A 17,174-nucleotide genomic window follows, 5' to 3' on the forward strand; every position below is an offset into this window, starting at 1 on the left:
TAACCAAAACTTCATCAGTTACATCTGAAACTGAGTAAATATCCGATTAATTCATTCTCCATTTGAACAAACAGAAAACAGAGAAAACCATCAGTATTTCACCAATTACATCTGCAACATGCAAAATGCTACACTGGTGGTAATCCATTAATCTCCTCACCAACAGCTCGAAATGCACCACAAAATTGGACACTAATTATGAAATTAATTCAATTCACAGGTATAATAAGTAATGTAATATCTCTCTGTTCAATGCACAGCTGTTACTAGCTATACTAGGCTGTAGCCGTTAATGTACTACCCATCCAACCATCAGCGGCGGGGGCCCCGCCGCCGCCGGCGATCACCACCACCACCAGAGCGGCCGGACCTTGACCCTGCACCCCCTGTTCGCCGGCGGCGCCGCCGCCGCCAGCTTGTTCACCGTCACCTCGCACCTCGTCTTCACGTCCACCGTCCACGTCCGGAGAACCTTCCCGAACCTCAACCTCACCGGCACGATCGCCTCCACCGTCAGGGGCACCGCGCCGGCGGCCTGCTCCGCGGCGAGCCGCTTCCTCTGCTCCTCCGGGAAGCTCACGCCTCCTCCGGCCAACGCCGTCGAGAACACCGTCACGTTCCTCGGCGCCTGGTGGAACGCGGGCCACGGCCCGGCGGCGAGCCGCTCGCCGGCGTAGGAGACGGTCACCTCCCCGCCGCCGCGGTAGTCGATGCCGGTCTTCTTGTTGGCGCCGTTGTCCGCGCGCACGGCGGCGTCGATCTGCGGAGTCAACGATGACACGGCGAGGGCGTCGAGTCCGCGGATGGAGAGGGAGGCGACGGAGAAGGACGGCGCGCGGGGGCGGAAGACGAGGTAGACGGCGCCGACGAAGGCGGCGGCGAGGAGGAGCAGGAGGAGGGCCGCGCAGAAGGCGGCGCAGCACGCGTGGCGGAGCCGGCGGCGGCGTGCGGGCCTCGCCGCGAGCTTCTTGTAGCGGCGCGCGCGGTCTGGCGGCGGGACGCGGAGGACCTGGTCCTTGGGGATTTGGATGATGTACGTGCCCGGCGACGGCGGCCGCGCGCCGCGGAAGCTGGGGTGCAGCGGCGTGGTCTCCGTGGCGGCGGCGGCGTGTTCCAGCGGAGGGGAGGAGGACGGCGGCGGTGGAGCGGGCATGGGGTGGACGCGGTCGGCCATGGGGGGTGGTTGTGAGGCAAAGGTGTTCGACGAAATGAAGAGTGAGAGTGACCGAGTGAGAGCGGCGCGTGGCGTGGGAGTGGTCGCTTGCTTGCCGGATTTATATGCCTCCCGCGTAGCGTAGAACGCGTGAGAAGAGAACAAACAGAGGAAAACTGTTTTAACAGCTCGAGTGGACGTCCAACCATTTATTGCATGTCATCTAGATGGTTACGAAAAATTTTTAAAAAAATTGACAAGATAGATCAATATGTAATATATCACTCCACAAACATGCAAATTCAAATTCAACTTTTACAAGTTGTAACAAAAATAACAAATTTAATTATAAATATACATATAGTAATTTGAGTTTTGTTTGTTATTTTCGTTACTACTTATAGAAGTTGAATTTGAACTTGCATGTTTGTGGAGTGATATATTACATATTGATCTATGTTGTCAATTTTTTTGAAAATTTTTCGTAACCATCTAGTTGACATGCAATAAACGGGTGGACGTCCACTTGAGCTATTAGAATTCATCTTCAACAAACAGACACAACACGCGGAAAAGGTCATCTGACGGTATTCTTTTTTTTTCTTTTAAAGATAAATCTCACGATATCCTGTTCATACTCTGGTACTATTAAATAATTTCACTATCTTTTTTTCTATTGATAGTTAGTGCTATTTTTTTTATGTATGCCACCATTGATTTTTCGTATAACGTTTGACTATATTAAAAGTTTTAATGTAAATATGTAAAAGTATAAGTTAAGATTTCTTTGGTGACAAAAAAATCATAACAAAATAAATGACATTTACATAATTTTTTTAATAATAAGAATGGTCAAACATCATGTCAAAAATCAACGACATCATACATTAAAAAAAAGAGAGAATAGTACTCCCTACGTCCTAAAATATGAGTATTTTTAGGTTGTTTAGCAAATCTTACAAAGGTTAAGTAAGAAGATTTCCTTTCCATTAAAGTAGTGGTAAAATATTAAATTATTTAGATTATCCTCCCAAGCATTTGATTGGTTGAAAATGCATGAATTTTTATGCATTGGACAGAGTGACGAAAGCGGGATGTAAAAGTTGGCACATTAAATTTGTACTTATGTGAAGAAGAGAGGAGAGAAGAGAAAAGAAAAGCGGACTAGATTTGTAGCCAACCACAGGACTGGCTTTCAATAGACTATGTGAGGGGAGATGGATGGATTAGGTATTGTTGATGTAATATGAGTTGGTAGATGATGTTTCAATTATTGAAGGTAGTAGTATTATTAAACTTACTGCAAAGGACACATATTTTTAGTTTATTTAGTAAATAGTAAGCTAAAGGATAAATATTCCCTCTCAGTTGTCTCATTGGTTGATTTTGTGAATTGCTTAGCCCCCTTCCTAATCACCTAAGTGACTGAAAATACTTAGCTTTCGGTGTATCTGAATTCTGAAGTAGTACCTGGAAATGCTTATATTGTATATGAAATTTAAATAGTAGAAATACTTATATTCTAAAATAAAGAAAGTATATTGTGTTACAAATTTTAAATACTAAAAATGCTTAGGGTCCTTTTGATTTGGATGAAAAACATAAGAACTTTGGAGGATTTCAACCATATAGAAAATTTTCCTATGAATGCTTTTGAAACAAAAGATTAAATCATATCCTATCATATCCTTTGAAATTCCTATGAAATGAATAATCTCTTGAAAATTTTCCTTTAAGTCTATCTCTCTTATTCAATTTCTGTATTTTTCCAGCGGTCCAATAAACGGTTATTTATATGCTTTTTCTGTGTTTTCAATCACCTGCTTTGCACTTGCATTTCTATCAGAATCCTGATTTTTTTTCTATTTCTCCGTTTATTCATTTATGAGATTAAAAGGTGGAGTAGTATTATTTTAAGACAACGTGCTACTTTATTTACTATGTCCTGCAGGAGTAGGTGTGATAATTTGATCAAGGAAATGGCTAGCGTGGGTTCGATGATGAATGTGAATGAAAGAGTCAAATATTATGGGGGTTTACTACGGAATTAGGTACAAGCTACTCCGTAGGTTGTAATCATCTGAAAGAGAACGTTCCATTCTAGCACTGATTTTTCTCAAGGTGCCTCATACTGTACCTAATTATTGAGTAAAGTCCATCACCGGTCTCTAAACTTTACCGTTGTGTCATCCCGGTCCCTAAACTCGCAAATCGACCGTTCAAGTCCTCAAACTTGTTCGACTGTGTCATCCCGATCCCTAAACTTACAGGTCACTCGTTTAGGTCCTCCAATTTGTTCAGTTATGTCACCCTAGTCCCTAAACTTGGATTTAAATATCATCTGGGTCAAATAGGACGGTCTAAAGACTTTATATTTAAAAATAATTCATAACTTTTTCATGTGAATTCTAATGAAGACAAACTTTATATCAAACTTATAGCCCTCGACGCGATCTACAACTTTATAGTTGAATTTTTTTTTATTTTAAGTCATTTTTTGTCCCAAAATGTAATTTTAAAATTAAAATTTCAAAATCTATAAACATGCAACAATATTTTGGGACCAACAGTTTTAATTCAAAAACTTTTCAACTACAAAGTTGTAGGTCGCATCCAGAGCTACAATTTTGATATAAAGTTTGTCTTCATTAGAGTTCACATGAAAAAGTTATGAATTATTTTTTGATATAAAGTTTTTAGACCGTCCTGTTTAGAGACCGGGGTGACACAACTGAACAAGTTGGAGGACCTAAACGAGTAATCTGCAAGTTTAGGGACTAGGATGACACAGTCGAACAAGTTTGAGGACCTGAATGGTCGATTTACGAGTTTAGGGACCGGGATGACAAAACGGTATAAATTTAGGGACCGGTGATGGACTTTACTCTAATTTTTATATGATCCTGTCTGAATGTGGTTGTTATCTTGCACTTCTCTGCCAGAAGCACTTATCTGCGTAAGATGAGATGTTTATCTATTCTAGTATTCTACTATATCCAACTTAAGATATCCGCATATTCGAGGAAGTAATTATTTTTCTTATATGCATTGCTAGTCTAAACAATCCATGTGTGTGTACATGTGTGTGAAAACTGAAGCTTTTTGTCTGTGAAGAATACTTCCATAGTAATCAATTATTTCCTACTATGTGATATACTAGTAGTTCAAAACTATCCAAATGTGTTTGCACAAAACTACATTAAAAAAAAGCTCGATCTTGGGGAAAGAAAAAATAGTCCCTTGGGGGACGGAGATTAAAACTCCCACCCCTTTGGCATCCTTTGAATTGAAGCTTAAAAAAAAAAGGTCCATGGGTTGGAGATTAAAACTCATTGTAACATATGAATAGTGCATACTTTCTCAAGTAGTTTAATGTTTAGCACAAACTTCGGCCACACTTTAAAAATTTTGGCAATCTATTTTACACCAGAATAAGTTTATATAATCCAATAAGTTTATAATATTATGAGACAAATCTACGTATATCATTTTGAAAACTAAGCATTTGACAAATTATTGATGTCTAGATTTTTAAAAATGCAACTAAATATGGTCCTAAATGTCAAACATTTTTAATCGGAAGGGATACATACTAATATAATCGTATTGAACAGTGAACCACAACTCTTGCAGTACCGAATAATCTCTGTAAACTCTGTTAAAAAAAACTTACTCCTAGTTACTAGTGCCTTGAAGGAACAACACTTCAACTTGTGACTGTAGTTTGCTACTGTACGGAGTATAAGTTACAGAATTGTGAGTACACCATCTATATCTTCTGGAACAAGCTTCTCATCTGCCTCCTGGCGCCCAAAATATCCATCCAACCGATATCTCCCTTTTGGGTCGATGATCATTTGCTCCAATATTAACGCATTTCTGAGAATGCATTTTGCTAGCTCAACCTGGCCTGTGTTGCCACAAAATCCAAATATGCACACCATCTTGAGATGATAGTGAGGCTGATCCACGATGTCATCCAAATCCAAAGGGCACCTGTTCAAGCTACAATACATCTGCAAGAAATTATGGCATCACTAACAAGGAGCAAGCTAACACGTAATAATTAGGGAAAAGAAGATCAAAGATTCATGATCGAGGAAGAGAAGGATAGCCTGAACATATATCTTGTCAAAACAAATGCAGGGGATGGAATTCTGAGATTTTGTTAGAAAAAAAGAAGCTTTTGCTCTGTTTGGATACAAATATATTCAATCAAGGAAACACATGGCTAATCGGTTTCCAAACATATTATCACCTTGATTCATACTATTTGGTATCTTGTACAGTGCATAAATATGGTGATGTGATGCTCAGGGTAAACAGTGACATCGATATAGCAAAAGCTTCTACAGATGTCCCAAATAATTATGATTAAAATTTACAAAGTCCACTGTCAAATGGAAAAAAATGCAGTTGCCAACTAATGCTGAACAATACTACTTTCGCCGGGCCGAACAATATTACTTTGCCAAAGCTATGTTCGATGGTCTGATGATCGTTAAAAAGGATCAATAGTCTGCAGCGAATGTTCCAGTTTCTGGGACTTATGAGTTCATGAATCATGCATAGGGCACATTGGACAAGCAGGTAATTCCTAATTAGATTGACAGTACTGGCTTAGCAGGTTATTCTGATTGGGTTTCCAAACCAACGAAATAACATTAAATAGGAAAAAAGAGGTAATCGGTCAATGAGAATACAAAAGGCGAACTGTAACTGGCTAGGGAAGAAGGCAATAAAAGTAGTGAAGTACAAATGATATAGCTACTTACATCCAAATAAAGATCCTCCAAAAATGGAGCTGCTACGAAAAGATTAGTCAACTGGAAGACTGAATTTCTATCGAATGAACCTCTCTCAAAAGTTATTTCCAAAGTTAGACACTTCAATTGAGTGAACTTGAGAGGTGATTGTGTAAATCCAGACATCTGGAGGGTGACCAGGCCACACATAGGTTCAAACAACAAGATGTGAAACAGAAAATAAAATAGAATTAAATGTATATAGAGAGTACAAGAATAATCAGACCTGAGTTTTGACATGAACTTCAACATATAACGTTTCAACATGAGGTAATACACTTGGAATTCCAGTTAATATATTTTGGAGGGTTTTCTCATCAAAAAGTCTGATGGTTGATGCTTTGATATTGGAGCATTCATTGAGCGTTACCAATGCCAGGGAACCGTCGTACTCAAATGTTGTGAGATTCGGAGCATGTAACTCCATTCTTTGTAAATGACAACCCTGAATTGACAAATATTGCAGACGGCATAATGGTTCTGACACATGTAAATTATGCAGCTGGTTACATGATTGGATGCTTAACCACTCTAGAACATGGCATTTCGATATTAACTGCTCTAAATGTTGCAACCTAACATTGTCAAGAGCAAGCAGTTTAAGGTTGCAAATCCGCAGAAATCTAGAGGTGGATTCAAAGTAACACTGTCAAGCCGAAGAGCCTCAAGGTAAGATCCATTATGTTTGTCGAAAATATGACAAGGAAAGTCATATTTGTTTTCATGTGATTTCCAATCTGGGGAGAAGTCAAGAATGATAACCCTTGCCTTTGATGCAATAGCAAACGCAACCCAGCCATTGACATGGTTAGCATGCTCATTTGACAAACCAAACTTAACAGCAAACTTATTTACCATTGTTCCACAATGTTTTTCCAGAATAGCATCAACCCTTTTAATGAACTTGTTACCACTTGATATTCTACAGTTCAGATCAGAGCTTGTTCCTTTTCTCTTGGCATTATTTCCAAGGGCTGTTTTAATACCAAAGTACAGATTAGGATGGAATGTCCAAGCCTGTCTCCAGTTTGTTGACACAACACTCAACTGAGCGACTTCCTTTAATGTTAATTTTGACATTACCCTTAGTACAATATCCTGACAATGCATTTTGAACAAGCATCAGAATACAGCCTCCTAGTCCTAGCACAAAAGGAGTTGAGAGTTTCATGACTTCATGTCATGATATGACATACCTTGGGAAGAGACTGAAAATTAAGCAGACATGGTCTTGTCCTCTGTAAATTAAGCTGCCCCCGACTTATCTTCTGAAAATTATGTTGTGTTCTTCTCCTCTTACTAATACGTTGTCCGCAAATTATACAATTCCTTTTGGCTGTTGTGCTTTTACTCCTGAAACCAACAATCAGCATGATTAACAAGGTGATGAAAATAACCATGAATTCTGCCTCAGCATAACATCTGTAAGATGCTCTCTCTTTTTCAACAAGTTTGATTACAGTACAACCCTACAGGTATGCATGCCGAAAAAGAAAGAAGGGCAGTAACTCTGGCTAATGTTGGTGAAAGATATCATGCATGCTCTGCCAGTATGCAATGATACTTCTTTCAGAAGTTTTAAGTAGCACACAGAATTGACTTCTTGAAACTATTTTTTTTAGCAAAATAACACATATGTCAGAGGGTATTTTGCATTATTATTAGTAGTAACAGTACACAAATAAATGAATATAAGCATATAATGTGATGGAATTCTGCCATGTAAGGATGCCTTTCTTTAGATTCTCTATTTATTTATTTTTTGCGGGGGCCTTTGTTTAGATTCCATATCGTATTAAAATCACAAGCAAATAAAGGAAAAGGTGCATGAGTTGGGAGTCACCTTCCATGGATTTTCGAGGAGACAAGAACGTTGTCCTCCATTGTTGGTCGTGGAGGCAGTGGATCAGGGACAAGAGAAACCCTGAATCCCTCCACCGCAGGTCCGCAGCCCAACCCAATCAGCAGACTCCTGATCCCGGCGAGCAAGGTAGCCAGGAAGGGGGATGGAATGATTGTGAGACAAGGGAGAGGCTACTTAGCGCTGGAGCCGCTCGATCGCGAGGCGCAGCATCAAGGAGTCGTCCGGAGGTTAGGGATGAAGACTCATCTTTTATGGGCCTAGATGGGCCTCACCGGTAGATGGCCGTACGGCCCATATATTTGCCCAAAAATCAGCCCATATCGATTTTTACTGCTAGTATTTATTTGAGAGGATATAAGAATCGTTTTTTCTTTCTTTTCCTCGTCTTTTTAATGGTAGCAATACGAATCGGTTTCGGATTTGTTGCCGCAAGATAAAACCGAAGGGAGAAGGAGGGAGAAGATGAAGCAAACGAGAGAGATCGAGCTTGAGGCCAGGTGGAATCGCGAGGGGATTTCATGGCGAAGCGGCGGGCAGAGTCCGAGCTTGAGCAGGTGGAGGCCGAGGCGGAGGCGGAGGCGGAGGCGGAGAAGAATGGGAGGCGAGCAGCTGGTAGTCAGGACGGGGTGAATCGCGCGTTGATCCTCGACTGCAGCAAACATAGCGATGGATCGATCTACAGCGGCGACGATTTTTTGGCACAGGTTTTACAAGGTCGCCGATACCCGAGAGAGTAAGTTTTAACTTCTTGCAAACCCTACCTTTTTCCCCTTTCCACCATGCATCATCTACCATCCTCTCATCTCCTTAATTAGTTAGTTCCCTTTCAATTTAACTTCACTCGGTAGCACCTCATGCTGTGAACTCGTTCATGCTCTTTTTAAGTTTTAACTTCAATTCTATATATTCATGTGTCACCTAATTTGTTCCTGTGTATGCTCAATACCATGGAACTGATGTCAAATTAAGCTTTTTTTTTCATAACACATCTATCTACTTTGATGTCAAATTTAGGCCTTTCTTAATTAGAATAGAATTAAAACCACCTTATACGATATTGTATAGCTCGCTTTGGGAGTTTGGATCCATGGCAGCGCCAAGTTTGCTATTTAAAACCTTAATTGTATCAATATTCTGTCCGTCCTCTTGATTTGTTTGTTTTCTCCTTTATTTCAATTTGGGTTTAAAATTTAACTTTATCCGCTGATGTAAAATGCTCCTACATACTGCGTTTCAGCTCTCAAGGAGGCAATGATGCTGTCAAATCCAACCAATTGCCGACCACACATGTGGGCTTGCAATATTCACGAAGAACAATTCATGATGCAGATATTCTCGCTCAAGTTATCCAATATCACTGCTACTGTTGATGGCCCAGTTCACTTGTATGGATACTTTGCAGTACGGGATCATTTGGACCCGCTACGCAACTACATCTTCAACCGCACCAGAGATGATCCTTTCATCATGGGGCAAGACAATGGTGTTGATTCAGATAATTCCTTGATACCAATGCCTGGCCCCAAGAGAGGCATTGGAAACCAAGCTCGTGTGCTCATTGAGTTTGACATGAAGATCAAGAATGGAGAGACACGAGATGATGATTTTCAGCTCATAGATGGTGCTATCATCTGCAGCGAATTCGTGCTTCCCAATAGAGTGTTTACGCAACGGATTGAGGGTGATTGTGGTGCGGTGGACATAAGTCTTGCACTTCTCCACAGTACGGTGGAGGCCACAGTACAAGTTAGCATATCACAAGTGCATGGCAATGGCTTCAGCTTATCTTTATATTCTTATACCAGTAGAATCCCTGAAAAAATTCAGCTCTTCGATGGATTCATTTCCAAGCCATGTGATCTGAATAGGTTTGTAGTTGCTGTGGTGGTGAATACTCCCTTGATTTTAATCTTCAAGATTGACAAGAGAGATGGCTCAGATCATGTTCCTGGATGTTGTGCGTTCAAAGCTAGAACACATGGATATGAGTATGACATGCAAGAGCTCAAACTTGGTTGCACCAATATACTGGTGAAGCTGTCTTGGTCAACTTTGGAGTGATTTTGAACAGCCCAAGGGATACATAGTCTATGCTAAGCAGAAAATAACGATGCTTCTGTGTATTGTCTTGTTGGCAAATGTTTGGTCCTATGTTCAGCACATATTTAAGCTTATTTATTTGTTGTGTAAGTTTAGCAGTCAAAGAACGTCACTGTGTTATTTGTAAGAAAGCAAGTTTCTATTCTTGTATGTTCATACAAATTAGATATGGTGCTACACAAATATGCAATTCTTCGTGGGAAACAATAAGAAAATCGTATTTGTGTGTTTAACTTAAAACAATAAACTATTACCTTGCATCAACACAAAAATACATATACAGACTACAGAAAGAGAGAAGACAAGAAAAGGGAGCGGGGGCCGGAGGTTAGGGAAGAAACTTCATCTTTTATGGGTCTAGATGGGCCTCAACGGAAAATGGAAGTACGGCCCATATCCAGGCCCAGAAAGCAGCCCATATCCTATTCTCTCTATTTTCTACTGCTATTTGAGAGGATAATAGTTTTTTCAAAGCTACTACTAATATGAATCGGTTTCGGATTTGTTGCCGCAAAAATCAAAATAAAACCCAAGGGTGGAGGACGGAGAAGATGAAGCTAACGAGAGAGATCGAAGGGAGAGAGGCTGAGGCCGGGTTGAATCGCGAGGGGATTTCATGGCGAAGCGGCGGCAGAGTCCGAGCTTGAGCTGGTGGAGGCGGAGGCGGAAGCGGAGAAGAATGGGAGGCGAGCAGCAGGTAGCCAGGACGGGGTGAATCGCGCGTTCATCCTCGAGTGCAGCAAACATAGCGATGGATCGATCTACAGCGGCGACGATTTTTGGCACATGTTTTACAAGGTCGACGATACCCGAGAGAGTAAGTTTTAACTTCTTGCAAACCCTAGCTTTTTCCCCTCTCCACCATGCATCACCTACAATCCTCATCTCCTTAATTACTTCCTTTTCAATTTAACTTTGCATCATCTACAATCCTCTCATCTGCCCTTAATTAGTTCCCTTTCAATTTAGCTTCACTTGTTAGCACCTCAGATCGATGCTATTCAATTCACGCTCTTTTAACTTCAATTTTATATATTGCTGTATCACCTAATTTGTTCCCTCTTGGGTGCAATCAAAGAAGAGGTCGTAATCTGGAAGGAAGCAGGAGTCTTTAAAAACTTAGGAGAGTAAGAATAGAGATGCAATCCCTTTTATTTTGGTTTTGGGAGGGCGCTCCGGCATACTCCATTCAGTTTCGATATCATCTTGTCAGAATTCTAAACTTGTAAATTTGTACATATTCTCAATCGTAAGGAAATATGGACTGAGGGGTCTTTGGTCAGCACGGAAAAAAAATAATAAAAAAAAATCTAATTTGTTCCTGTGTATGCTCAGTACTATGGAACTGATGTCAAATTAAACCCTTTTTTTTCATAACATATCTGTCTAGCTTGATGTCAAATTTAGACCTTTCATAACATAATCTAGTTCTAAGTAACACTAGATATTCCTTAAGTACTACTTCAAAAAACTCTTAAAGGCACCATCTAGTATATTGTATATATTGCTTTGGGTCCATGATAGTGCGGAGTTTGCTGTTTTAAACCTTATTTGTATCTATTTGTTTCTTTCCTGCTCATTTCAATATTGGGGTTAACAATCTAACTTACTGTCATCCACTGACGTGTATGGCTGGCTGTTCAGCTCGTATGGAGGCAATGATGCTGTCAAACCCAACCAATTGCCGGCCACACATGTGGGCTTGCAAGGCGCACAGTGTGCAATTCATGATGCAGATATTCTCGCTCAAGCTATCCAATATCACTGCTGCTGTTGATGGCCCAGTTCACTTGTATGGATACTTTGCTGTCCGGGATCATTTGGACCCGCTACGCAACTACATCTTCAACCGCACCAGGGATGACCCTTTCATCATGGGATAAGACAATGGCGTTGATTCGGATAATTCATTGATACCAATGTCAGGCCCCAAGAGAGGCATTGGAAACCAAGTTCGTGTGCTCATCGAGTTTGACATGAAGATCAAGAACGGAGAGACACAAGACGATGATTTTCAGCTCATCGATGGTGCCATCATCTGCAGCGAATTCGTGCTTCCCGATAGAGTGTTTACGCAACGGATTGAAGGTGATTGTGATGCGGTCGACATTAGTCGAGCCCTTTTCCACGAAGCAGTGGAGGCCACAATACAAGTTAGCATATCACAAGTGCATGACAATGGCTTAAGCTTATCTTTATATTCCTATATCGGTCAAATTCCTGAAAAGATTCGGCTCTTTGATGGTGTCATTTCCAAGCCATGTGACCTGGATAGGTTTGTAGTTGCTGTGGTGGAGAATACACCTTTGTTTTTAATCTTCAAGGCTGTTCATAGGGATGGCTCGGATTATGATATCCCTAAATACTGTCCATTGGTCTTCAAGGTTGATCAGGGGGATGGCTCGTATCGTGTCTCTGAATATTGCCCATTCAAAGCTAGAAGACATGGATATGACATGAAAGAGCTTAAACTTGGTGGCGCCCGTGTACTGCTGAAGGTGTCTTGGTCAACTTTGAAGTGATTTTGAAAATAACGATATTTCTGTGTGTTGGGTAGTTGTCAAATGTTTGACCCTATGTTCGGTACATATTTAACTTTTGAGTGAAATGCATGAGCGGTCCCTAACCTAAACTAAAATACATTTTCGAGTCCCCGAACTTGTCTTGAGATATCATCAAGGTCCAAACGAGCTCTAACCCGTTCCACGTGCCGATGTGGCATGTCACGATAGCATCTTTGTGTTAGTCGGACTCACGTGTTAGTCACATAGAAAAAAATTTTAAAAATACATATTTTCTCCTCTCTACATTAGAATTTTTTTTCTTTTTTCTGTTTACCTACGAGGAGAAAATATGGTTTTTAATTTTATTTTTTATATATGCTCGACATGTAGGTGCCACCGTGGCAATGCCACGTCAGCGCATGGAGCGGGTTTGAATCCGTTAGGACTTATGTGACACACATGACAAGTTTAGGGACCTAAAAATGTATTTTGCGAGTTCAGGAACCTAGATGTAGGTGTGTCTTCTGTAAGTTTTTTTATTTCACTCTTAAGTTTAGGTGTGCCCATGTACTTCACTCTTAAGTTTTTTTATTTGTTTAACAGAATAACAGTCGAAGAATACCACGCTCTCATCTGTAAGATGGCTCTACAAACAGATGAAAAAAAATAGATTTATTCATCACTGCGATTCTACACCAAAGATTCATCTATTTGTTAGTATCATGCAAACAATTCATTTTAGCAAGGTCAAGCTAAAGGAGTGATTTCCTGAAAATGGTTCTAGGGGAGTAGCGTATCTTCAATTATCCCAACAAAGCACGCCTCAGATTCAGATCAGTATACCCAACATAAGCATCAATGCATCATGTATGTAATGTAAAGGACTATGAATTTTTTAATCAAGGAACTGTGATTTTCTTAATGAAACCACCAACAGCAAGCAGATAATGAGCATGAGGAGGTGTTAAAAAAAAATCTGTGAAAGCATTACTTGATTACTCAATGATTACTGACAGGATAACTGTTGAAGAAGCAAACTGCAGAAGCTGCAACTCCAGTCCAGCGGTTTACCAACAGGCAAACAGACATCCAATCATCTTATTTACTGAAACAAAGTGATGATCAGGGGTTGCCAATGCCTGTCTGGCAGACAAGAAAAATTAATACTCCATAGGCAGCGAAAGAAAGACCGGCTTGACTGAATGGATATCACACCCAACTGCAACTGGTGTTTCATATCAATGTCATCTACTCTCCTATCTACTAACCTATTAGCCCAAAACCGAAAGCAAATAAGCAGAAACAAAAGAGAAGAAATAAGCAGAAACCATATGTACATCCACTGTTCCTTGGATATTTCTGACATTGCGGACTTCCTGAGAAAAGTTTTTGGAGGAAAAACAGCATGATTGCTGCACATTTTGTATTAAGAAGAGGAATAGTTAAATCCAGACGCCATAGAGTAAGTTGGAACAAAGGGGGGCAGAAACCTGTTCAGAGAGCTAAGACAGGACATCTATGCTTTACAGATCTCTCTGAGAAATTGGCTGTTTGGCCTTGTTTTAGGCCCTTGTGATGATTCAGTGACCTGTAGCCTCAATAACCTGCATTTGAATCTCAGAACTATCTGCAAACTGTGGATCTCCTGATTTTAACAGTTCATTTGGCAGTTCTGAATAATCTTCGTTTCCTGCCAGTAATGCTTCACTTGATTTCTCTTCAATTGACTCATTACGACATGTTGCGTTAGAAGTAGCAGATACCAGTGCTTCATCCTTGAGCTGTGCAAATTGTGGATCCGAATCTTCAACTGAACTCCCGTCAATGAAATGTGTCCCGGTCCCAGAGTCTGAAGATAATGGTTCACTCAATTCATCTTCAAGTTTAACTGTCAAGGGTTGACTGATACTGGACTCTGAGATGGATTGCACTAGTACTTCCTCCATACGGCACTTAAACAATGAGTTAAATTCATCAATGGAGTCTGCTTCAACAATATGTGCCTCAAAATTATTTACCTTGTAAGGGGAGCACGATGTTAATTGCTCAATACCTGCATGACATCAACTTCAGTTGAGTTATCATTTCCAGTAGGCAAATTGCAATACATTACTTAGGGTTAAAAAACAGTTTTACCTGCATGTACTGCTTCCTTAGCTTCGAAAGTGCTTTGTCTAGACTTCTGGATAGGAGATAAACTGATATCATCACTGAAATCAGCATTTTGGTTACCACTATCCATTCCAGAATTTACTTCTAATACACCCACATCTGAAATTGCTGCGCCTAATATTTTGATTTCTTCACCTATATGTGCTTCCAGTGAACCAAATAACTTGCTGTTGTTCCCTTCTTGCTTGGCATCACAGTCTGACTGACTATTATGGGCATCATTTTCACTTATTTCATCTTTCTCCAGTTTGAAGCTATTGTGATGCAGGCTAGTAGAGTGCCTAACATATAAGTTTCCATGCTTTCTATGCCGTCTTGCTGAAAAGTACGAAAGAGGAGTCCAAGTTTCTTGCAATGGACTATCGTGGGCCATATTTTGGTTGACTGCAAAGATCAAATAGATTTTTCCGTGGAAGGAGACAAGACGGTGCTGAATCAGGAACATGTGGTAACTCTATTATTTCATCTGAGCCATTTGAAGAATCAAATGGGTTCTGCCTTCCAGTGGAAATGGAGGGAACCTGCACACGGAAGCGTGATGCCTCCTCCATTTTCTGTACTGCATCAGCTGCTTGCAAGTCCATTAACCTCCTGTCAAGTTCAAATTTCAGAATGTTCTTTGCTCTTTGCAGATCCATCATACCCTCCAGCTTGCTATTATTGTCCATATCCAAGTAATTTAGATCAATAACATCCTTCCAGTTAGCAAAATCATCTATTTTCCCTTCCAATTGATTTTCATCTGTGCTAGCATCCTCCTCCTCAAGATCATCTTCATCATCATCCGAAGAAGTATTCAAGTTGTCTCTGGAGACCAATGAAGGGTGGCCAGTTTGCAAGTCTATTAATGGGTGCAACTCTTCAAGCATTGGAATAATGTCAGTCATTGATGCATCAGGAGAACTCTCAGTAAGATCAGATTCAGAATCAGAACAAGCATCCTGTGGCTCCTGTCTCATAACAGGTTCCCAACATGAACTCATAAACTCACCTAACTGATATTGATATTGTACTTTATTGTTATCACTTTCAGGATTGATGCTTCCAAGTTCTTGCAGCTCATCATTCTTCTTGCTGTTCTCCCCAACGTCTTCAGTTTCCACAGTTACACCACTGTAGGCAAAACTTGAAGGCGCCACACAAGGAACAGTATCAGTTTCCACTGATGTGATACCTTTTCCTTCACGGTGGGTATCCTGCAAATCATAATCAGAAGTTCCATCCTTCGTATGTATTTCGTCATTTAGAGCGGTATCAACTGTCATGTAGGTGCCATTTTTCTCTTCCCAGTGAGTGTCATGTATATTACCCTCAAAATTTCTTTCCCTGACATATACTTCATTACTGGTAGTTGTTTTATCCAAGTGCTCCTCGACAGCAACAGTCTCAACCTTGTCAATCGAACAGTCAGTAATGGAAATCTTGGATTTAAAGGACAAAGTTTGTTGATTCTCTCCAAGAACAAGAACAGCAGGTTCACCATAACTCAAAAGTGCTCCAAGCAGAAGTGCAGTTAACAGGAAGACTGGAGATGAAGACAGCAAGAAGTTGAATAGAGAAGGGCAAAGCCTGTGTAGAAACAGCAACAAAACGCCAGCAGCTAGTACTATAGGGTAATCACAAGCAAATTGATATCCAATTCTGACAGATGAATACATTAGTCTCTTGATATGCAACACAATGTCATTTGCACCAAAAGCCATATATATCTTCTTGAATTTTACCCTCAGATAAAACGTTGGCCTGGAAATAGGAAAGAGAGAAGCAATTCATCACTATAACATTATGGTGAATATTCAAACAAGTAAAGATTTATACTTGAACAATAGCGGCCGTACAGCTCTAGCCTCCATGGCAGCTGTAATTGTTGTACTAGTTTGAACCTCTTCCCAATCTTAATAAACTTCGGCCGCGTATCTTACGCCGGCCCGGCGAAAAAAAAAAGATTTATACTTGAAACACAAGTTTAATAATGTGCAATACAATCAAACTGCTCAAATAAGGTGACATTCCAGCTTCCTTAGTTAGAGATCTATAGAAATTGCATGTTCAAAAAAAAAATCATCTGTAATGGTTTAACATTCAACAGGTAGGTGGAAAAGCACCATCTCTTTAAATGATCAGTCAGTTATCACAATGAAGATCTCTGAATTCAACAGTATTTTTGGGCTATAATTGTATACTATCAACCCATAAAAGAGAGGAAAGTAACAAAGAAATAAACAAAATAATCTAATCAGACCAAAATCAAAGCGAATTTACAGATCATTTAGAAAAAGATTGGACATCAGATTCACACAAGAAGCTAAATTAGGAGCCACCTATGACCACACAAGAGGCTAATAGTGGAGCTTAGCACAAGACCAGATTAGCAGTAGAACGCAAAAATGCACAGAATGCCAAGCTCACCTGTAGCGACAACACCGAGAAGCCAAAGCCCTCAGTAGCCTGAAGCAAGTGTTAGTAGAAGAGTGGAAAAGGGAAGGGGGCAATAGGAAGGCAACCTCAGCAACAAGAAGCAATGGAAGACCAAATAAAGGAGATAGGAAGCTGCAGTGCTGTGCTTGCGCCCTTTT

General features: G+C 40.4%; 2 protein-coding genes and 3 pseudogenes across 2 annotated transcripts; 2 read left to right on the forward strand and 3 right to left on the reverse strand.

Annotated features, from left to right (window-relative positions):
- Positions 1-1,249, reverse strand: LOC4349673 (NDR1/HIN1-like protein 13). Its single transcript, XM_015760362.3, has one exon. The coding sequence runs from the start codon at positions 1,172-1,174 to the stop codon at positions 344-346; it is 831 nt and encodes a 276-aa protein (XP_015615848.1). The 5' UTR covers positions 1,175-1,249; the 3' UTR covers positions 1-343.
- A 3,490-nt stretch (positions 1,250-4,739) lies between these two features.
- LOC9269474 (uncharacterized) lies at positions 4,740-8,045 on the reverse strand. Its single transcript, XM_066305171.1, has 6 exons — positions 7,802-8,045; positions 7,155-7,311; positions 6,814-7,056; positions 6,185-6,403; positions 5,929-6,084; positions 4,740-5,169 (listed from the first exon to the last, which is right to left on the reverse strand). Exons 1-6 carry the CDS (start codon positions 7,840-7,842, stop codon positions 4,900-4,902), a joined length of 1,086 nt encoding a protein of 361 aa, XP_066161268.1. The 5' UTR covers positions 7,843-8,045; the 3' UTR covers positions 4,740-4,899.
- Positions 8,046-8,205: 160 nt separating this feature from the next.
- LOC9272102 (uncharacterized) lies at positions 8,206-10,099 on the forward strand (annotated as a pseudogene).
- Positions 10,100-10,475: 376 nt separating this feature from the next.
- On the forward strand, positions 10,476-12,574 carry LOC107278697 (uncharacterized; annotated as a pseudogene).
- An 816-nt stretch (positions 12,575-13,390) lies between these two features.
- Positions 13,391-17,174, reverse strand: LOC4349675 (uncharacterized; annotated as a pseudogene).

Source organism: Oryza sativa, chromosome 11 (assembly GCF_034140825.1).
Source record: "Oryza sativa Japonica Group chromosome 11, ASM3414082v1".
NCBI lineage: Eukaryota > Viridiplantae > Streptophyta > Magnoliopsida > Poales > Poaceae > Oryza > Oryza sativa.